The sequence below is a fragment of the Drosophila yakuba genome, chromosome 3L (genome assembly GCF_016746365.2).
Source record: "Drosophila yakuba strain Tai18E2 chromosome 3L, Prin_Dyak_Tai18E2_2.1, whole genome shotgun sequence".
In the NCBI taxonomy this organism is placed as follows: domain Eukaryota; kingdom Metazoa; phylum Arthropoda; class Insecta; order Diptera; family Drosophilidae; genus Drosophila; species Drosophila yakuba.
In genome coordinates, this window is record NC_052529.2 from 8,314,976 (window position 1) to 8,337,990 (window position 23,015).

The 23,015-nt window shown below is 44.3% G+C and overlaps 2 protein-coding genes across 27 annotated transcripts in view; both read right to left on the reverse strand.

The window, feature by feature from the left end:
• Positions 1 to 350: 350 nt before the first annotated feature.
• LOC26534770 lies at positions 351 to 11,018 on the reverse strand. Its single transcript, XM_015194455.3, has 3 exons — positions 8,807 to 11,018; positions 8,370 to 8,435; positions 351 to 1,311 (listed from the first exon to the last, which is right to left on the reverse strand). The coding sequence occupies exon 1, from the start codon at positions 11,016 to 11,018 to the stop codon at positions 8,934 to 8,936; it is 2,085 nt and encodes a 694-aa protein (XP_015049941.1). The 3' UTR covers positions 351 to 1,311; positions 8,370 to 8,435; positions 8,807 to 8,933.
• Positions 351 to 23,015, reverse strand: part of LOC6533354 (ankyrin-3) — a 60,156-nt gene continuing 37,491 nt past the window's right edge. For 6 of the 26 annotated variants that reach the window (XM_039373673.1, XM_039373672.1, XM_039373671.1 and 3 more), the window contains 6 exons: positions 11,286 to 14,421; positions 8,370 to 8,435; positions 7,564 to 7,995; positions 7,071 to 7,388; positions 1,486 to 6,604; positions 351 to 1,311 (listed from right to left, as the gene is read on the reverse strand). In XM_039373673.1, coding sequence (XP_039229607.1) covers positions 1,626 to 6,604; positions 7,071 to 7,388; positions 7,564 to 7,995; positions 8,370 to 8,435; positions 11,286 to 14,421 — 8,931 coding nt within the window. In that variant the 3' untranslated portion in view covers positions 351 to 1,311; positions 1,486 to 1,625. Of the gene's footprint in view, positions 1,312 to 1,380; positions 6,605 to 7,070; positions 7,389 to 7,563; positions 7,996 to 8,369; positions 8,436 to 10,954; positions 11,097 to 11,285; positions 14,422 to 23,015 lie in introns of those variants that run through there. The other 20 variants (XM_039373685.1, XM_039373686.2, XM_015194447.3 and 17 more) reach the window with 11 other exon arrangements.

Consider the following 23,015-nt stretch of genomic DNA (forward strand, 5'->3'; position numbering starts at 1 on the left):
GTTTTTAGATCCTTCCTATAATATATATGCATATAAAAACGGATAAAATTGTTTTAAAAAAACTCTTTTCTGTTGTCATTTTATTTTTACTTGAAGACTTGTCTATTTTATCCATTTTTTAAATCTTACAGGATTTAAAATCGTACCGCAGAAGTTATTAAAAAAAAAAAAGATACCAAAAATTATAGCTCATAGATACAAAAAGTATCTTTAAAAGAGTTTAAAGAAATCCTGCACTCTTTTACGGTACACTTACAGTGCCACCCTCCAAAATTAAAAATTTCCCCACATCATTTTTGTAAGTGTAATAACAATTTCCCCTTATCCATAATATTGAACTACAATCAAAATTTGTATTAAGCATTTTATTTGGTTATTCATACGCGTGTGGGTTTACAATACAATAATGTTTTTCTTTTTCATTCAATATTTCTTGTATGTTTTTAACACAAATATTATTTTTTTTTATTCATATTCCATTACAGTGGTGATGCTAAAACGTTTAAATCCTTTCAATAATTAGGTTCTTTGACAAATACTCGTTCACGCAAGATGTGCATTACGAAAATTAGCGATACACTTAATGGCTGTTGTTTTTTTTTTTTTTGGTATTTCTATGTGAATTAAGTTCATATTTTGTTTGTATATGGTTTAAATTTGATCTATGCATTCTTTTTCAGATTGTATATTTATGTATATTTCACTGTTAAAATATGCAAGCGAAAAAATTTGCTTGGTTCTGGTAAAAAATGAGACTTTAAAAGCATTTCACTTGCCACGCTTTAACTATTTCATTGCGTCCCCTTTTTCACATGCGTTTGTATAATTGCTTAAATTAAACTACAATAATAAGCGATTCATTTAATAATAAGTTTCCTTCGTACATGTACATATATAATAACTACATCAAATTAAAAGCAAAGGTGTATTCCATTACAACGCCTAGCACAAAGATTTTCGGTTTCTGCCGTAACTTTATTTATATTTTTAAACATTAAAGCCAATAAGAAAATGCGTTGAACGGCTAATTTTTGCCATATTCATATTCGTATTCATATTCATGTTTGCGATTTTATAGTTTTTATAAATATATAAAATATATATATTTGCCTTTAAAAACTCGTGTATGCACTTCAATATCATTAAAAATGTGTGTGTGTGTGTGTCTGTGTAGATGGAAAATGTCAAATTTGCTAATTAATAAATCCCTCTCGCTGTTCGATTTGAAATCGGTGATGTTCAGAGCCGGTAAAGATGCGTTCCTCATCCAGAAACTCCTTCATTAGTGCTTCGTCTAGAAGGGCGCCTTGTCTGCAAAAATAGAACGAGAAGAGCCTTATTTAATAACCATTTTGATCTAAGTAGAGCGGCGAGTATTACTTTTCTCTGTCAAAGTTGAGCTCTGCTTCTAAGTCGAAGACCAAGTAAAGACACAAAACAAAAGTAAAACGAAAAGCCGCGCAGCCTTTGCCGTGTGATGCTTACCTAGCCAAATATTCTAAGTCACCGTTCAAGCCCCATTTTCATATAGGATTACGTGTGACATCTCTTATATATCTCTTTTCTTCTGACTCTCTCGCTCTTTCTCTTTGTATCTCTCTCTATCTCCCAATCCCATCCAGCGTTTAGTGGCCTTGGTGTGGCTTCTTGGCGAGATCGCGTCCTTCATCCTCGACCACCGTGGACTCATCGTGTGACCAAAAACTGGCCGACATTTGCGACGACGACATGCCACCCACACCAGGGAACGAATCCTCCATGAGAGTGCTGGATGCACAGCTGGTCACGCTCCCGGACATCTGGGAGTTACCAGCGCTAGTCTGGTACGTGGCCGTTGTGCCAGCCGAACTGGTTGTTTGCTCCACGCACATGTTTAAGGAATCCACCGATACGTCCTTCGACATACCGGCCTCGTCCATTGGAAGTTCCTGGATGCCACCAGCCACATTTGTTGTAGTGGTTATCACCCTGGTCACCGTATGTTCATGCCCATCGGCATCCGTGCTGGTGGTAGTCGTGGTCGTGGTGGTGGTCAGTCCATCACCCAGTGTCACTCCACCGCCGCTAACGAACTTGCTCATGAGATCCAGCTGCTCATCGCCAAAGGATTCTATGCTCTCCTGGCGCGAGTGTCGCTTATCGATCTCCAAAGAATCAATGTCCGATCTCGTCGTGGCGTCCTTGGAGATGTCAAAGCTCTCAATGCTGCTGGTCATCATGTCGTGGCTTTTGCTGATCTCCATGCTATCGATGCTATCCTTTTCGGAGTCCTGACTGTCGATCTTAGACTTGGTATCCAACTCAGTGGTGCTCATGTCGGTGACTTTGCCTTGAACGGATCCTTCCTCCCGCTCCAGCTTCTGCTTTAGCAGGGCTTCGATACTCTCCACTTGACTGGAGGGCACCACTTCGGTGCGGGTTACGGTGCGCGTTACCTTGGTCACCACAACATTACCCGTGGCTCCTTTTTCGCTGCCATTCGATTTATTAGACTCATCCGAGCGCGAAAGTAATGCAGCTTCCTCCCTGGCCTTGATCTCAATCAGGTGGGCTTCAATGCAGGCATTCTCGAGACCCTCGAAGTCCTTCAGACTGGAGACCGATACATCGTCACCAGGGGCAGTTCCACTGCCACTGTGACGAACCACATATCGGCGGGTGAAGCTTCCATTGCTCGAATCCGTAGAACCTTGGTGTGTGCGATTTCGGTTTTCTAGGGAAATGGCTTGCTCCAGGGACTCAAACTCCTGTAGACTACTCATTGAGACATCGTCGTGCTCACCACGGGAATGATAGCGTCGTGCCGCCACATCGTATTCGGGTGTGCTCGAAAAGGAGTCTTTAAAACTGCTGATGCGGCTACTGCCCACCTCAAACTCTCCGTCCTCCTCTTTAATGTCCTCCAGCACGGCTCCGGCTAAGTCATATGGGTAACGCAGCTGGTTGTCGGTCAACTGCATCTCAACCCAGCGCTTGTTGGCCGCTGCAGTTTCACTGGAATCGCTCTCCTCCTGCTGCCCGCTACTACTGCTGGCTCCTGTGGGAGGACTCTCCTCGAACTCAAAGTTCAGGTCGTCCTTGTAGAGCTGGGATCCGAGCTTGGGATCCGCAGGTGCTGACTTAATGATGATCTTTTCAACATCCTCGTCGTGCTTTTGCACGTACTTAATCGGTTTAATCTTAATGCTCTGACCGCCGAGATCTACTTCGTTGGCCTCCTTGGCCACCTCCTCAATAATGACGAATTCATCCGAGATATCCGGTTGTTCGACCATTTCAAAGGAGTCTGGGGAATCGGGAGCCTTGCGATCATCGTATTCAGCTCCCACTTCAGCGCGCTTCAGTTCCTCGAGCTTCTGACGGTATTGTTCCTGTACTCGTCGTTGAAAGTCCTGCTCCTTCTCCTCGGCCTTGGCCTTCTGATATACCGAGGTGTCACTCGCCTTGTGCAATTCCTCCTCGGTGCGCACTTTGTAGAGCATCTTCTCGGGGAACTCATCTGTCTCTTCCTCCAGGATGGGCGATTTGATGTCTTCCGTGACCATAATGTCGGGTATATTTGAATAGTCCTGCATATTCTGAGAGGGACGGCGCTCCTCGATCATTGCGGCCTCTGCCTCCAGCTCCTCGGTGACACTGTCCTCCACGATGACCTCGGCTACCAACTGGGATGGTGTAAATGGACGCTTTTCCAGTTCGCCACTGTGATCCATTTCGGCTGCCGCTTGCTTCTTCTTTTTGCTCTTTCGTTCTTTGGGGGAACGGAACTGGCGGGCATATTCCGATTCGTAGGGATCCGTGTCAGACTCGCTCTCCGATTCCTTGCCTTCGCCCAGTAAGGCAACCTCCTTGTCCAAGTTTTTCAAGGCATCTCCCGAAATGCTCTCATTACGCTTGTGACCCCGGCGTTTTGATTCACCACCTGGAGGAGTACTGGCATTCGAATCCTGTGGTGAATGTTCTTTGCTCTCCATTTCCAGCATAAATGTGGCGTCTTCGGGCACCGAGGCAGATGGAATAGACTCATCATGGCCGTACTGGAAACCTTCGATGCCGGTCAACGAAGAAGATCCGGCAGATCCAATGATATCATCAAAGTTCTCTACAACGGTGTCAATGTTGGATGTACTCGACATGCTAACGGAAAGAATACTGCCTTCGTCTAGGCTGGATGCCAGCTTGGCCTCGTCAATGGACCGACGTGGATCAGCGTGATACAGCAGGATGTCCTCGCCTTTTTCACTTTCCCGCGGACTACCCACCTTGCTATCCTCCAAGGGATAGGCCAGGCCCCAGGTGCGCTCTGCCTCCTTGGCTTTGGGATATTCCTCGGTTTGCACATCCTGAACGGGCAATGGCTCTTCGTCCTGGGTCTTTGGCTTGAAAATCATTTCCTGGGAGCGCTTCATGAGGCTCTGCTGTTCGCTGGTTGGATAGGCAGTTCCTGGCAGCTCTACACTCTCATCACTGTCCTCGTCATCGGCTCGAAGATCGCCCAGACGCGACATCTCTTCGGCCTCGAATGCATCGACATCAGCAGAGGAGGCCACCAATGTCTCCGACAGCTCGGACACATCAATGCTGGCCAAATTGGCCGAAGTCTCCGACTGGGAATCTAAGCTACTGCTTCCGAGGGTGCTGACTGCACTAATATATTCGGTGCCCTCTGTGCGACCAGTGGTGGTGAATTCCCGCGCGGTTTGGTACTCACTTGAGGTGCCAGTGCCTGTGGTGGTCAGAAGGTTATCCAAGTCTGAGGACAACGGCCGACTTTGCGTCTTGTCGAAGCTTCTGTGGAAGCTCTCGCTTGAGCTGGAGGTATCTACATCGGGAATAGACCAGCGGTTCATGGAGTCTGGCGATGTCTCGGTTTTAAGTCGATGAACCACAGCATCAATTGGCTTCATGGATTGATCAGACGAGAGCTCTTCAAAAGTGCTAGTTGTAATTGATTTTTCGGTTGCCACCTCATCACCAACAACACTTGCGACGGCCAATTTCTCTGAATAATAATCTTCCATGGAGCTGAAATCCTCGGCAGTTTCAGTTGAAATAAAGCCCAATGAGGCTTGTTCCTCCTTTGCCATTTGTTCTTCCATGGAGCTCAACTCCTCGGCTGTGCCGGTGGAAATGAAACCTAGCGAACCGTGGTCATCACGTCTTTCCGCACTGCCAAAGACATCATGGGCATAATGGGCCATTGCCGCTTGTTTATTAAGGGTCTCCTTGATTGTGGTGTCGAACAGACCTTCTGGAGGCTGAGTACTATCCAAGGTGGAAGTCTGCATGCTTGTTTCGGGTATGCCAATGAATGAGGAGATGTCCTCGCTCTCACCTGCAAATGAAAATCCCTGCGGCATGTTACTCGTTTCAAGTTGGGAAGTGGTGTCCTGGATTAAGTCTTTCATCTCCTTATCCTCAGTGCTGTGTTCTTCCTCCAGGATTTCATCTCCGAGAAACTTATCAAGCGTACTCTGCATGCTGGTTTCTTGGGGTTGTTGAGGCGAGTGAACAACTTTTTGTTTGCCCGCCGTTGGGATTTCTTTTTCTGATGTTTCCCACTCACTTTTTTCCAAGGGCAATTCGAATCTATCAGTTGAGGCTGCCTTCTCAGAGATTGTATTGACAATTTCCGGAATTTCCTTACTGGACTCATCGGGATCTTCGCTGCTCGAAGGTGCAATTTCAATGATGGCTCGACCGCTGGAGCCGGTGGATGTGGTCAAGCTCTCCTCGGTTGTTACTTTGGACATCTTTTGCTCTGCAGTCTTGTCCTTATCAGCATTTTCAAATTCAAGTATGTCATTTCGGGTTTCCGAGCCTTGTCTGGTTATCTTGCTGTCCATTGCAGTGGGATCTTCGGGCTTCATCGTGATGAACTCCTTGAAAACATCGTTGGCCTCGTCAGAGTCAACGGATACCTCTTTCATTAGGGAAATATCTTTAGCATCAATGCCAATTTCGCCCTGAGCTTCCTCTTCTTGCGGGGTAACACTTGCAGATCGTGTCGATGTCTTGATGATAACATTACGACTGGATTCCCCAATATAAAAGCTAGTGGTCTTTTCGGCACCCTCTGATTTTTCAGTATCGGCATCATCGACGGAAATCTCACTCGTTGGCTCGAAGCTTTCGGTGTGATCCTCCGAAGCAGTGGTGGTGGTTGTGACTATGTCCCGCAGCTGGGATCGAATGGAGAGCTCTGTGGAGGGCTCGTCCGTCTTGGAAATGTCCTCTGTAAGCTCAAAGCTCCTCAGACTAATGCTATCAGACTGTTCAGCTAGGGCAGCCAGGTTTTCAAAGGGTTCCGTGTGCTTAATGGGAGCACGGGGTTTTGGAACCGGTGCGGCGGCATCAAAACTAATATCAATTGGTATTTCGGGCTTCGGCACTGGGCCAGGAATGGTGGTGCTATCAGTGCCTTCGGAGACGGGGGAGTTTGCTTTGAGTACTCTTGGTTTTGGTGTGGGTGTATCGTGGCTGGTGGTAGTGAAGGCATTGGTTACTACCGTCGGCTCAGTTTCGGTTTTGGTTTCCGATTCTTTCGACGGTGGTACGGGAGTGGTATCGGTTTCACTTGAGTTTGGTAAATCGCCGCCTGTTTCTACAAAACAATAGGTGTGAAAACGAAAGCAATTTTAAAAGTGTTGTGAAAGTCGAGAACAAAAGATGAGGAAGAGTAAATACGATTACGGGATAGAAACAGGAAATAGAGTAGGTGATATTAGGGTATATGCATTCAAGTATATGGTTAGCATAGGAAACACAAGTTCATAGAGATAGATAGGTAGTATAGGTTAGTATAGGAGAGCATGCATATTTCATATGATATGAGTACAAAATTAATTTAAAAAATTTAAATGCAATTAGAGCTCAACTTGAACAATCAAAAAGTAATTATTGGCCGCGATTATGGTTCTGCCATTTCACTAGGACAACATAAATCAAAAGGAATACAGCACATACATCTATAGTGAGTCGTTTTTTTTGCTCTGTCAACGGCATTAAATGAGGCAAATAAAATGGAAATCATAGCTTATCACTAGGCGCTTCGCTTTTGCTTAGGGTACCTGCGATGAGATCTTGGATATCGTTATCGGGAGTTATTTGGTTTTGTGCCATATCGGCCATGGTGTTGGTCGTGGGGGAAACGCTTTCATCCCAGCTAAGTTTGGAAAAGTCGCCCTGCAGGGCGCTGATCTCGTCCTCGGGCACCGACATCTCAAACGCCTCATCGAACCTGGCGCTGACATCGTCCATGTCCGTGGATAGTTTCTCGATCTTTCGATCAATGCGCCTGGCTCTCGTTGCACTCTCGTCTTCCGCCTGACTTCGACTACTCTCTATGGGAAATGATACGGGTACGGATTCGAGAACTGGAACCGGATCTATATGGTACATGGTCACATGGGAGGCGGAATGGGAGCAAAAAGCAAACAATTCAGGAGAGTGGTTATAGCCAACGGACTAATCAACACTATGCAACATTCTAATTCGCCTCAAGCTACTATCCTAAACTCTAGGCTAGCGTTGGGACTACCTCAAATCTATATGGTATGTTACCTTTTGCCGCCGATGTACTTGGGACAGCAGACTGGGACTGCTGCTGTTGGAACTGAGTGGTAATTGTCGTTGTCATGGTGGTGGTCGTGTTCTGGGCATGCAAGGGTAAATGTATGTGCTCGTCGGTGAAGCTCATGTTGTCGTCAAACGACTTGCCCGACATGGACTCAATGGTGGGCGATTTGATAACATCGACGCCGCTGATATCGTCGCATGTGATGGCATAATTCTCACTTTCTGAGTTGTAGTCCAGCTTAGCGATCTCATGGCCATTGGCCTGATGGCCGTGACTCTCAATGATCTCGACACTTTCTTCGAGCACGCGATCCACCAGAATATTGGCTTCCTCGCGAATGCGTGCAACAAGATCTCCGCTAACGCCATCGCCATCGCCATCACTATCATCATCACCACCACCAACTTTAACATCACCTGGAAGACAATTGCACAGTTCAATGGTAGGTAGAAATTGGACAGATTGAAATAGAAAGTGTGAGCGCGTTAGAAAGTAAGGGCAAGCTTTGGAAATCATGTAGAGCATGAGAAGCGAGCAGTATGTGCAAGATAGCTGATATGTGTGATAGCTGATGGCGGTGAGGTTGATTGGTGATGTGAGCGAGATCTGACGCACTGAGTCAAAAGTTTATATCGAACATAATTCCGTTGAAATTATTTTGTCAATGAGCTTTAATTGCATTTAGGAAACAAATACGAATAACTGATCAATTTTGCATACCAATTAAGCATTATGTAGTACAATATTTATGACAAGCAAAAGTTAAATATCTTGAACTTGAAAAACTTACCAATTTCATGTGAGATCTTTGCGGTATCCAGACTGGATAGGTCTACTTTTTTTTCCTGAAGGGTTTCTGCAATAAACAAAACGCACGTTAGACGAGCTCAATTTATGTGTGGCACAAACACAAAAGTGACCTAGAACTACATTATATTAATCTACAAACGAAATGATAATGAATGATTTACAGACAATCGAAACAAGAACAAACGAAACGAATTTTAAATATCACAATTTTTTAGTATTAATTACGATTGGGAATTACAATAGAGAGAGTGAGTGTTAGTAGAACGACGCATAGGTGATGCTTAGAAATTTGTTAGTATGGCACGGATACAGAGGTTAGACGTATGGGGGCGATGCGAGTAGATTTAAGGCTTTTTGCTGCATTTATTGTGGCAAGAACTTTAACGAAAATGGTTGGTAATTGTTGGCTTTACTTACAAAATGCTTGAGAGTGTGTGTGTTGGGTTTTCGTATCTATGAACACTTATTAACTATTGTTGAGATTTATTTTGGCAACTGCTTGGGACTGATTCGAGTCGGATTGGCTGCGGACACGGGAAGCACGCTAGTTGCCTCCCCTGGCGGCTGACTCGTCAGACTCAACATACTCAACGTCGGTATGGGCATCTCGGATCACGCCTTTGGCATGTAGCTTCTCGGCCTCGCTGTTGAAACTGCGACCACTCTTCTCGTGCACCACCGTATAGCTCTCGTTCAACATATCATTCAGCTCCTTACTATTGCTGTTGGCCAGTGGAACGGCCGGTGGTTCCAGCGCATCCTCCGCATCCGAAGGCAACTGAACGTCCTCAACATCGGTATGTTCCTGATTTTGCATATCATCCTTTAGCAGACGGAAGTGAAGCGGTTGTGGCTTTGTCTTGCCGCTAGTTTTGTCACCTGTCGATGGCGGTGGTACGTCGGAGACGTCTGAGATGTCGGAGACATCGTCGGTGGATACATCCTCAGATTCTGAGGTTTTGTCTGCATTTAATCCCTTTGCCTGTTGCTTAAGCTGTTCCACGCGCTTCACACCCAAAGGCAAACCGCATTCACTCAGGTCCATATCTTCGACATCTGTGACTCCATCCTCTTTGCCCTTCACGGCGTCCAGTAGTTTATTCTTGCCTTTGCTTAGAGTGCGGGTCTTCAACTTCTTGCGGCGATTTATTCCGGCCACGAAGATTTCCTCAACATCGGTTACGGATTCGGCATTGGTCTGTACTTCCAGGCGCTTGTTTTGCTGCTGCTTCAATAGTTCATTGGATACAATTACTTCGTTTTCAATTAGACTCGGTCCTCCCATTGCAGCATCTTCAGCAACTGAACGTTGAAGACTCCATTCATCGGCACACGAATAGTCCTCGGAATCGGTGTGGATCATGTCCTTTAGGTGGTTGTAAATGCCAAACTCGTAGTTCGTGTCCATGGGCATGACATTGGTAATTGTGTCTCCGTACTTATCCTCCTTCAGTTCTACTACTTCGCGATGGGGCAGTGGTAAGGCCTCGTGGCAAATTGAACGAATTTCCGGTTCAGCAGTGGTGGATTGGGAACTCTCTTCACAGAACATGTCCTCGACATCAGTGAGACAGGTGCCATCATCGCCAGAGGCAAGGATTATGGCACGTGGTATGGGTTGTTCGTCCTCCTCCTCGTTGTCAAAGCTATCTTCGGCGGCCGAGTCGTCAATACCCTCAACGTCAGTTAAAACCTCTTCGTTTTTTGAAGCCAGCTGTAGGAAATTCTTCTGTCCAGACGTGGGTATACTGCATTTCGAGTTTCGACGTGGCTGTCCACTGGCACTTACGAAGGCCACGTCAATTGCAGGAAAACTAGTCTCACTTGCACTCTGGCTAAACGCAGCTGCTCCCTCAGACTCGGACTCTGATTCCGAGCAGGCAATGTTGCAAACCTCTTCATGACCACTATCGGATACCTCCAAAACTTCATCCTCGGACATGCCACGCACCCCAATACCAGTGCAATCGGACATGGCTGAGGCCAAATCGCTTATATCGCTAATCACAGAAACATCTTCATATTGATCGGAGTCGTCTTGGTTCTTCTCCCCATCTGCTATATTTACTCGCCCCTGATCACCCATTGCTTGATCCAGATCAACGCACACTGATTTCTCGCAACCATATCCAACTTCGGAATCGGTGTCGTAGTCTTCGCAATCAGTCAGATAGTCTGCCATACCATTCAGGTTTTGTGCTTGCACGAAATCTCCGGCTTTAATCTCACAGCTCTCCTTGGCATCATTATCGACGACTTCTTGGTTCTGGAGTCCCTGCTGGAGGAACTCCCTTAGCGACAGCTTTAGTTCTGGGTATGCTGTGCTCTTCTCATCATCTTCCGATTCTGTGTCGTAGTCCTCCACATCAGTCACATCGTTGTCTCCCGTATTCGCTTTAGGATGAGCTTTGGGCTTCAGGGAGGATTTACAAGAATTTCGACGGGAGCTTGGCTTTAGTACCTCCACCTGACTGTCGAAATCTTCGACATCGGTTACGCCCCCGCCGCCATTGCGCCCATAGTCCATGTCATTGCTATCTGTGTCTTGGGATGACGATGAGGAGGATAAGTCGGAATGGGTGGATCGCTTGTCGGCAGTTACGGATATAGTTGGGAGTTTCTTGGACATTATGTTTGGCTTTATTTGGTGGGTCTGTGCTATTGTGTATTATGGCTTGAGTTTGACGGCTTTAGTTATTTATGTTTGCTATTTGTGGAGAATAAGTTAAAAATGGGTTAAGTAAAAGCATTTCATACATAGGCATATCAATAAGAAAAGTTGCATTTGGTAACTAAGCCCTAGATATGATGGGTATCGTAGCTAAGCTTATCTTAAGTATCATTGTGATCTCGACCTAACAGATATCTTGAATATATACATAAGTACCATAGTTACCTTTGAAAGTGTTGCCCTTCTCCACCCCTGCCTCCGCCTCCAGTTGACTCTCTCCAAAAGCCACTGGCATCGACAGAGAAGGATCAAGGGCAGCAGCAATAGCACCGCTACTGTGGTGGTAGTGTTGCTGATGGTGATGGTGGTGCTGTTGCTGGCGGCGCAGGGTCTCCTCAATAAGGGCCAGGGGGCTGCGAGTGGGCTTGGGCGAACCGGGACTGGCGGCCAGCAGACGATCAGGATCACCGGAGCCTAACATGGGTAAGGCAACAGAGTCCGAGAGACTGGAGTCGGTGGTGTCGATGAAACTGACATCGAACTCGTTAATGCATCTCTGATCGCTGCTTGTCGTGGAGGGCGGGCGCACAGACATGATCGTGTGGTGTTCTACATCAAACTCTGGCTGTCGATAGACCACCTCCAGCGGCTTGTCGGGGCCGAAGGTTTTAGTGAACACCTCGCTGGTTAGCACCTTGCGACTGTTGCTGCCGCTACCGGAGGATGATGAGGTAGAACTTTTTGTACTATCGCTTGATTTAATGGAACGTATGGTTATCACCTCACAGTCGTCATCAACGAGCACGGTGCTAACAGCGCTGGTGGTTGCTGTTGGTTCCCGATGCACCCGTACGGTCGATGTCGAAACAACCGCTCCACTTGCTCGCCGGATGTTGGTCAAGTCCTTGTCCGTTTTGCGGCTAGCCGTGCTAACGGAACGCACACTTCGTCGCGTGCTATTTGAAGAGCCGCTGGCACTGGTGGTGCCGCTACCCGAGTTCGAACTCGACTCGTTCATCGTGTCCTTCATCTTCTTTTGGAGCTTTGGCTCCATGGAGCTCTGCGCGGTTCTGGTCGTAGCTGTCGAAGCTGTGGTGGACATGGTGCCACTGGATTCACTTACTTTGCTTACCGTTCGCTTTATTGGTTTCTTATTGTCTACCTGAGGTCTCTTGACGGTGTCATCACTCTTGCTTAGCTTTGCTGCAGTCCTTGCACTGGAAGACACGCTAATCGGAACTTTGGTGCGCTGTATAGTGGCTGTGGTCTTCGTCAGAAGCCTGTTGTCGGTTTCTATGGAAGTTTTGTAGACAAGTTTCATGGCTGAATTAGCTGATTGTGTCTTCATGCTTTTGGTTGCTTGGCTCTTTGAGCCTATCACGTTTGCTAGTTTATTTTCCTTGGATGTCTGTCGTTTGTATAGGCGGTCGGTGCTTTTTATTAGGGATTCCTTGCTATCGCTCTGTGAGCCTCTTTTAATCTGGGAACGGGGCTGCGCTGGTTTCTTCTCAGCAATCGAGTTTTTTGGTTTCGTTATTTGGGTTGTGGACTTTGTCAAGGCACTTGTAACAGTTTGTGTTCTTCGGGTACTTTTAGTTTGGGCCGGAGCTGGCGATTTGGGTGGTGCTGGCGACTTTGGGGGTGCCGTGGAGACACTCTGGCCAATTTCGCCATCGCCACTCAAACCGTACCTCATGCTGTGGGCCAGGGTGGGCTGCATGTATCTGTGGGTGGCAGACGGTGTCGGAGTTTTCCGCTTCTCAACATGCTCTTGGCTGACGGTTCGCTCAGTCTTTTTGGAACTTTTTTCTGTAAGCTCTTTGGTAGATCGAGTGACAGTGGTTTTAGTTTGGTTAACGACTTTCTTGCCTGCCCTTGTGGTCTTCAGCTGTGGACTAAACGATCGAGGTGAGGTATTGTAGGGAATTCGTGTGACATCTGTCTTAACCCTGGGTCTTGGCGTGGTTGAACGACTGCCTTCACCTTGCGGCTTGCTTTCGTAGAAAATGGAACTTGAAGCAGGACTAGATGATCTCTCGAAGTGTATTTCACTTATCACGCGACTAGTAGCGGAAGCGGAACTGGTGGTTGTTGAAGTAGAGCTTGTAACTGAACGTCGTGACTCGGTCTTATTCGATAGTTTTGTTTTGTCCATTGTTACTGTTTTTTTAGTCGGAGTTTGTTTGACAGTAGTAGTGGTCTTTGCTGAAGAAACTGGTTTGGGACTAGGCTTTTCCCTAACCGCGAGTGTTCTTTTGCTAATCGTAGACTTATTCGTCGATTTTGCAGAAGTCTCTTCTAATATTTTCCCCGTTTTTGACTTAATTATTTGTTTCGATTGTGCTCTAACTGGTGCCTTTTTAACTGGAGCTATTAATTTCTGTTCATCGTCTAAATTTACAAAGTAAGCAACTGGACGAACTTCTTGGGCATTAGTTTCTTTTAGCTGTGGGCTACACGGTTTATCTTCTTTAGGAATATCAGGAATAAACTTTGCATTCTTAAGAGTGTCTTCAACTATTTGTTCAACTGAACGACCTTCGTCTACTACCTGATCTTTAATATTTCTGGTTTTCTGAACACTTTTGAGTGTTTCGTCTACAATTTTTTGTACCTCAGCATTACCAGCCCTGATGGTATCCTCCACAATCTGTTGCACAGACCTATTTTCTTCAGAATCAGAAACCAAATCAACGCCCGCATGATGATCTAAATAGGATTCCTGACATTTCTGTGCAATGAGACTAGTTGCATTTGACTTTACCCCACAAGGAGTTCCCAATGTCATCTGACCATCAGACTCGGCTATTGGCTTAAATGTCTGAATATATACAGTTGTTCCACTAGTGTTTGCTGATTTTGAATCGATTTGAACTGGGGTTGAATTTCCCTCTGACATAATGGGTGTATTTATTTTAGGACATACGCCAGAAATAGGTTTAGTAATTCCACACTCTTCGTCACTTTCATCGTCCGAATACTCGTTCACAATAGGCTTTACTGACATTGATTTGACATCTACTGAGGTTGCGATGTTACCGTCTTTCAAGTTAGATATCGAATCAACCGGCATAACTATCTTCGTATCTTCTGTTGTAATACTAGTGCTTGCAAACTTAATATTTGTTTGAATTGTTTTTGAACTTTCTTCTGCCTTGAAGGAAATAACTTCTTTGGACATTACGTCATGGAAACTACTGAAGGGTGTCTCTACTGGAATTGGTTCACTTAAAGGCTTCTCTTGGGGTTTAGGACACTTAATTTTGGCATCGCCTTCATTGTCGGAATATTCCACTAGACTGGGCTTAACAGTCTCAATGACTGACTTCAAACTGTCGTCTGGTTTCGCTGGGACCTTTTCGTCTTTCTTCTCAGGCGACTTTGATTTTTCTTCAGGATAAGGAGGCGATTTTCCCCCAATATCTACTACAGAAGTTACCAAAGATATTGGGTGGCTATCAGTCTTGTCATGAAGCGTAGTTATTCCAAACTCCTTCTCACTTTCATCGTCCGAATACTCTTTTAAAATAGTCTTCACTGACTCTCTTGGTGACTGTGGTTTGTCATCTACTGAGGATGGGATCTTATCTTCTTTTAAGTTAGAAACTATCTTGGTATCTTCTGTTGTTATAGTAGTGCTTGCGAACTTAATATTTGATTGAATTGTTGTTGAACTTTCTTCTGCCTTGAAGGAAATAACTTCTTTGGACATTACGTCATGGAAACTACTGAAGGGTGTCACTACTGGAATTGGTTCACTTAAAGGCTTCTCTTGGGGCTTAGGACACTCAATTTTGGCATCGCCTTCATTGTCGGAATATTCCACTAGACTGGGCTTAATGTCCTTCTTCTCAGGGGACTTCGGTTTTTCTTCGGTATGAAAAGGAGACTTATCCTCACTACCAGTCACAGAAGTTACCAAAGAAGTTGGCTGGCTAATAGGTTTGTCTTGTGGTTTTGGAATATCTATTTCGTCATCAGATTCGTCGTCTGAATATTCTTTGGGACTTGGCTTAACAGTTTCAAATACTGACTTGGAACTGTCGTCTGGTTTCGCTAGGACCATTTCGTCTTTCTTCTCAGGCGACTTCGGTTTTTTTTCGGTATGAAGAGGAGACTTATGCCCACTACCTGTCACAGAAGTTACCAAAGAAGTTGGCTGGCTAATAGGTTTGTCTTGTGGTTTTGGAATATCTATTTCGTCATCAGATTCGTCGTCTGAATATTCTTTCGGACTTGGCTTAACAGTCTCAATGACTGATTTGAAACTGTCGTCTGGTTTAGCTAGGACCTTTTCGTCTTTCTTCTCAGGCGACTTCGGTTTTTCTTCGGCATGAAGAGGAGACTTATCCTCACTACCAGTCACAGAAGTTACCAAAGAAGTTGGTTGGCTAATAGGTTTGTCTTGTAGTTTGCGAATATCTATTTCGTCGTCAGATTCGTCGTCTGAATATTCTTTCGGACTTGGCTTAACAGTCTCAATGACTGATTTGAAACTGTCGTCTGGTTTAGCTAGGACCTTTTCGTCTTTCTTCTCAGGCGACTTCGGTTTTTCTTCGGCATTAAGAGGAGACTTATCCTCACTACCAGTCACAGAAGTTACCAAAGAAGTTGGCTGGCTAATAGGTTTGTCATGTGGTTTTGGAATATCTATTTCGTCATCAGATTCGTCGTCTGAATATTCTTTGGGACTTGGTTTAACAGTCTGAATAACTGATTTGAAACTGTCGTCTGGTTTAGCTAGGACCTTTTCGTCTTTCTTCTCAGGCGACTTCGGTTTTTCTTCGGCATGAAGAGGAGACTTATCCTCACTACCAGTCACAGAAGTTACCAAAGAAGTTGGCTGGCTAATAGGTTTGTCTTGTGGGTTTGGAATATCTATTTCGTCATCAGATTGGTCGTCTGAATATTCTTTGGGACTTGGTTTAACAGTCTGAATAACTGATTTGAAACTGTCGTCTGGTTTAGCTAGGACCTTTTCGTCTTTCTTCTCAGGCGACTTCGGTTTTTCTTCGGCATGAAGAGGAGACTTATCCTCACTACCAGTTACAGAAGTTACCAAAGAAGTTGGCTGGCTAATAGGTTTGTCTTTTGGTTTGGGAATATTTATTTCGTCATCAGATTCGCCGTCTGAATATTCTTTGGGACTTGGCTTAACAGTCTGAATAACTGATTTGAAACTGTCGTCTGGTTTAGCTATGACCTTTTCGTCCTTATTCTCAGGCGATTTCGCTTTTTCTGCGGTATGAAGAGGAGCCTTATCCTCCCTACCAGTCAAAGAAGTTACCAAAGAAGTTGGCTGGCTAATAGGTTTGTCTTGTGGTTTTGGAATATCTATTTCGTCATCAGATTGGTCGTCTGAATATTCTTTGGGACTTGACTTAACAGTTTCAAATACTGACGTGGAACTGTCGCCTGGTTTCGCTAGGACCTTTTCGTCTTTGTTCTCAGGCGACTTCGGTTTTTCTTCGGTATGAAGAGGAGACTTATCCCCACTACCTGTCACAGAAGTTACCAAAGAAGTTGGCTGGCTAATAGGTTTGTCTTGTGGTTTTGGAATATCTATTTTGTCATCAGATTCGTCGTCTGAATATTCTTTGGGACTTGGCTTAACAGTCTCAATGACTGATTTGAATCTGTCGTCTGGTTTAGCTAGGACCTTTTCGTCCTTCTTCTCAGGCGATTTCGCTCTTTCTTCAGTATGAAGAGGAGCCTTATCCTCCCTACCAGTCACAGAAGTTACCAAAGAAGTTGGCTGGCTAATAGGTTTGTCTTGTTGTTTGGGAATATCTATTTCGTCATCAGATTCGTCGTCTGAATATTCTTTCGGACTTGGCTTATCAGACTCAATGACTGATTTGAAACTGTCTTCTGTTTTAACTAGGACCTTTTCGTCGTTCTTCTGAGGTGACTTTGTTTTTTCTTCAGAATGAAGAGGAGATTTTTCCCCAATAATTTCTACAGAAGTTAGCAAAGAAATTGGGTCGCTAATAGGTTTGTCTTGTGGTTTTGGAATATCTATTTCGTCATCAGATTCGTCGTCTGAATATTCTTTGGGACTTGGTTTAACAGTCTGAATAACTGATTTGAAACTGTCGTCTGGTTTAGCTAGGACCTTTTCGTCTTTCTTCTCAGGCGACTTCGGTTTTTCTTCGGCATGAAGAGGAGACTTATCCTCACTACCAGTTACAGAAGTTACCAAAGAAGTTGGCTGGCTAATAGGTTTGTCTTTTGGTTTGGGAATATTTATTTCGTCATCAGATTCGCCGTCTGAATATTCTTTGGGACTTGGCTTAACAGTCTGAATAACTGATTTGAAACTGTCGTCTGGTTTAGCTATGACCTTTTCGACCTTATTCTCAGGCGATTTCGCTTTTTCTGCGGTATGAAGAGGAGCCTTATCCTCCCTACCAGTCAAAGAAGTTACCAAAGAAGTTGGCTGGCTAATAGGTTTGTCTTGTGGTTTTGGAATATCTATTTCGTCATCAGATTCGTCGTCTGAATATTCTTTCGGACTTGGCTTAACAGTCTCAATGACTGATTTGAAACTGTCGTCTGGTTTAGCTAGGACCTTTTCGTCTTTCTTCTCAGGGGACTTCGGTTTTTCTTCGGCATGAAGAGGAGACTTATCCTCACTACCAATCACAGAAGTTATCAAAGAAATTGGCTGGCTAATAGGTTTGTCTTGTGGGTTTGGAATATCTATTTCGTCATCAGATTCGTCGTCTGAATATTCTTTGGGACTTGGCTTAACAGTCTCAATGACTGATTTGAATCTGTCGTCTGGTTTAGCTAGGACCTTTTCGTCCTTCTTCTCAGGCGATTTCGCTCTTTCTTCAGTATGAAGAGGAGCCTTATCCTCCCTACCAGTCACAGAAGTTACCAAAGAAGTTGGCTGGCTAATAGGTTTGTCTTGTTGTTTGGGAATATCTATTTCGTCATCAGATTCGTCGTCTGAATATTCTTTCGGACTTGGCTTATCAGACTCAATGACTGATTTGAAACTGTCTTCTGTTTTAACTAGGACCTTTTCGTCGTTCTTCTGAGGTGACTTTGTTTTTTCTTCAGAATGAAGAGGAGATTTTTCCCCAATAATTTCTACAGAAGTTAGCAAAGAAATTGGGTCGCTAATAGGTTTGTCTTGTGGTTTTGGAATATCTATTTCGTCATCAGATTCGTCGTCTGAATATTCTTTGGGACTTGGTTTAACAGTCTGAATAACTGATTTGAAACTGTCGTCTGGTTTAGCTAGGACCTTTTCGTCTTTCTTCTCAGGCGACTTCGGTTTTTCTTCGGCATGAAGAGGAGACTTATCCTCACTACCAGTTACAGAAGTTACCAAAGAAGTTGGCTGGCTAATAGGTTTGTCTTTTGGTTTGGGAATATTTATTTCGTCATCAGATTCGCCGTCTGAATATTCTTTGGGACTTGGCTTAACAGTCTGAATAACTGATTTGAAACTGTCGTCTGGTTTAGCTATGACCTTTTCGACCTTATTCTCAGGCGATTTCGCTTTTTCTGCGTTATGAAGAGGAGCCTTATCCTCCCTACCAGTCAAAGAAGTTACCAAAGAAGTTGGCTGGCTAATAGGTTTGTCTTGTGGTTTTGGAATATCTATTTCGTCATCAGATTCGTCGTCTGAATATTCTTTGGGACTTGGCTTAACAGTCTCAATGACTGATTTGAAACTGTCGTCTGGTTTAGCTATGACCTTTTCGTCTTTCTTCTCATGGGACTTCGGTTTTTCTTCGGCATGAAGAGGAGACTTATCCTCACTACCAATCACAGAAGTTATCAAAGAAATTGGCTGGCTAATAGGTTTGTCTTGTGGGTTTGGAATATCTATTTCGTCATCAGATTCGTCGTCTGAATATTCTTTGGGACTTGGCTTAACAGTCTGAATAACTGATTTGAAACTGTCGTCTGGTTTCGCTAGGACCATTTCGTCTTTCTTCTCAGGCGACTTCGGTTTTTCTTCGGTATGAAGAGGAGACTTATCCCCACTACCTGTCACAGAAGTTACCAAAGAAGTTGGCTGGCTAATAGGTTTGTCTTGTGGGTTTGGAATATCTATTTCGTCATCAGATTCGTCGTCTGAATATTCTTTGGGACTTGGCTTATCAGTCTGAATAACTGATTTGAAACTGTCGTCTGGTTTAGCTATGACCTTTTCGTCCTTATTCTCAGGCGATTTCGCTTTTTCTGCGGTATGAAGAGGAGCCTTATCCTCCCTACCAGTCAAAGAAGTTACCAAAGAAGTTGGCTGGCTAATAGGTTTGTCTTGTGGTTTTGGAATATCTATTTCGTCATCAGATTCGTCGTCTGAATATTCTTTCGGACTTGGCTTAACAGTCTCAATGACTGATTTGAAACTGTCGTCTGGTTTAGCTAGGACCTTTTCGTCTTTCTTCTCAGGGGACTTCGGTTTTTCTTCGGCATGAAGAGGAGACTTATCCTCACTACCAATCACAGAAGTTATCAAAGAAATTGGCTGGCTAATAGGTTTGTCTTGTGGGTTTGGAATATCTATTTCGTCATCAGATTCGTCGTCTGAATATTCTTTGGGACTTGGCTTAACAGTCTGAATAACTGATTTGAAACTGTCGTCTGGTTTAGCTATGACCTTTTCGTCCTTATTCTCAGGCGATTTCGCTTTTTCTGAGGTATGAAGAGGAGCCTTATCCTCCCTACCAGTCAAAGAAGTTACCAAAGAAGTTGGCTGGCTAATAGGTTTGTCCTGTGGGTTTGGAATATCTATTTCGTCATCAGATTCGTCGTCTGAATATTCTTTCGGACTTGGCTTAACAGTCTCGATGACTGATTTGAAACTGTCGTCTGGTTTAGCTAGGACCTTTTCGTCTTTCTTCTCAGGCGACTTCGGTTTTTCTTCGGCATGAAGAGGAGACTTATCCCCACTACCAGTCACAGAAGTTACCAAAGAAGTTGGCTGGCTAATAGGTTTGTCTTGTGGTTTTGGAATATCTATTTCGTCATCAGATTTGTCGTCTGAATATTCTTTCGGACTTGGCTTAACAGTTTCAAATACTGACTTGGAACTGTCGTCTGGTTTCGCTAGGACCATTTCGTCTTTCTTCTCAGGCGACTTCGGTTTTTCTTCGGTATGAAGAGGAGACTTATCCCCACTACCTGTCACAGAAGTTACCAAAGAAGTTGGCTGGCTAATAGGTTTGTCTTGTGGGTTTGGAATATATATTTCGTCATCAGATTCGTCGTCTGAATATTCTTTGGGACTTGGCTTAACAGTCTGAATAACTGATTTGAAACTGTCGTCTGGTTTAGCTAGGACCTTTTCGTCCTTATTCTCAGGCGATTTCGCTTTTTCTGCGGTATGAAGAGGAGCCTTATCCTCCCTACCAGTCACAGAAGTTACCAAAGAAGTTGGCTGGCTAATAGGTTTGTCTTGTGGGTTTGGAATATCTATTTCGTCATCAGATTCGTCGTCTGAATATTCTTTGGGACTTGGCTTATCAGTCTGAATAACTGATTTGAAACTGTCGTCTGGTTTAGCTAGGACCTTTTCGTCTTTCTTCTCAGGCGGCTTCGGTTTTTCTTCGGTATGAAGAGGAGACTTATCCCCACTACCTGTCACAGAAGTTACCAAAGAAGTTGGCTGGCTAATAGGTTTGTCTTGTGGGTTTGGAATATCTATTTCGTCATCAGATTCGTCGTCTGAATATTCTTTGGGACTTGGCTTAACAGTCTGAATAACTGATTTGAAACTGTCGTCTGGTTTAGCTATGACCTTTTCGACCTTATTCTCAGGCGATTTCGCTTTTTCTGCGGTATGAAGAGGAGCCTTATCCTCCCTACCAGTCAAAGAAGTTACCAAAGAAGTTGGCTGGCTAATAGGTTTGTCTTGTGGTTTTGGAATATCTATTTCGTCATCAGATTCGTCGTCTGAATATTCTTTGGGACTTGGCTTAACAGTCTCAATGACTGATTTGAAACTGTCGTCTGGTTTAGCTATGACCTTTTCGTCTTTCTTCTCATGGGACTTCGGTTTTTCTTCGGCATGAAGAGGAGACTTATCCTCACTACCAATCACAGAAGTTATCAAAGAAATTGGCTGGCTAATAGGTTTGTCTTGTGGGTTTGGAATATCTATTTCGTCATCAGATTCGTCGTCTGAATATTCTTTGGGACTTGGCTTAACAGTCTGAATAACTGATTTGAAACTGTCGTCTGGTTTCGCTAGGACCATTTCGTCTTTCTTCTCAGGCGACTTCGGTTTTTCTTCGGTATGAAGAGGAGACTTATCCCCACTACCTGTCACAGAAGTTACCAAAGAAGTTGGCTGGCTAATAGGTTTGTCTTGTGGGTTTGGAATATCTATTTCGTCATCAGATTCGTCGTCTGAATATTCTTTGGGACTTGGCTTATCAGTCTGAATAACTGATTTGAAACTGTCGTCTGGTTTAGCTATGACCTTTTCGTCCTTATTCTCAGGCGATTTCGCTTTTTCTGCGGTATGAAGAGGAGCCTTATCCTCCCTACCAGTCAAAGAAGTTACCAAAGAAGTTGGCTGGCTAATAGGTTTGTCTTGTGGTTTTGGAATATCTATTTCGTCATCAGATTCGTCGTCTGAATATTCTTTCGGACTTGGCTTAACAGTCTCAATGACTGATTTGAAACTGTCGTCTGGTTTAGCTAGGACCTTTTCGTCTTTCTTCTCAGGGGACTTCGGTTTTTCTTCGGCATGAAGAGGAGACTTATCCTCACTACCAATCACAGAAGTTATCAAAGAAATTGGCTGGCTAATAGGTTTGTCTTGTGGGTTTGGAATATCTATTTCGTCATCAGATTCGTCGTCTGAATATTCTTTGGGACTTGGCTTAACAGTCTGAATAACTGATTTGAAACTGTCGTCTGGTTTAGCTATGACCTTTTCGTCCTTATTCTCAGGCGATTTCGCTTTTTCTGCGGTAAGAAGAGGAGCCTTATCCTCCCTACCAGTCAAAGAAGTTACCAAAGAAGTTGGCTGGCTAATAGGTTTGTCCTGTGGGTTTGGAATATCTATTTCGTCATCAGATTCGTCGTCTGAATATTCTTTCGGACTTGGCTTAACAGTCTCGATGACTGATTTGAAACTGTCGTCTGGTTTAGCTAGGACCTTTTCGTCTTTCTTCTCAGGCGACTTCGGTTTTTCTTCGGCATGAAGAGGAGACTTATCCCCACTACCAGTCACAGAAGTTACCAAAGAAGTTGGCTGGCTAATAGGTTTGTCTTGTGGTTTTGGAATATCTATTTCGTCATCAGATTCGTCGTCTGAATATTCTTTCGGACTTGGCTTAACAGTTTCAAATACTGACTTGGAACTGTCGTCTGGTTTCGCTAGGACCATTTCGTCTTTCTTCTCAGGCGACTTCGGTTTTTCTTCGGTATGAAGAGGAGACTTATCCCCACTACCTGTCACAGAAGTTACCAAAGAAGTTGGCTGGCTAATAGGTTTGTCTTGTGGGTTTGGAATATATATTTCGTCATCAGATTCGTCGTCTGAATATTCTTTGGGACTTGGCTTAACAGTCTGAATAACTGATTTGAAACTGTCGTCTGGTTTAGCTAGGACCTTTTCGTCCTTATTCTCAGGCGATTTCGCTTTTTCTGCGGTATGAAGAGGAGCCTTATCCTCCCTACCAGTCACAGAAGTTACCAAAGAAGTTGGCTGGCTAATAGGTTTGTCTTGTGGGTTTGGAATATCTATTTCGTCATCAGATTCGTCGTCTGAATATTCTTTCGGACTTGGCTTAACAGTCTCGATGACTGATTTGAAACTGTCGTCTGGTTTAGCTAGGACCTTTTCGTCTTTCTTCTCAGGCGACTTCGGTTTTTCTTCGGCATGAAGAGGAGACTTATCCCCACTACCAGTCACAGAAGTTACCAAAGAAGTTGGCTGGCTAATAGGTTTGTCTTGTGGGTTTGGAATATCTATTTCGT

Bases quoted from the DNA above. Each gene is read 5' to 3' on its own strand.
- LOC26534770 (XM_015194455.3), bottom strand. From the start codon at position 11,018: ATGTCCAAGAAACTCCCAACTATATCCGTAACTGCCGACAAGCGATCC.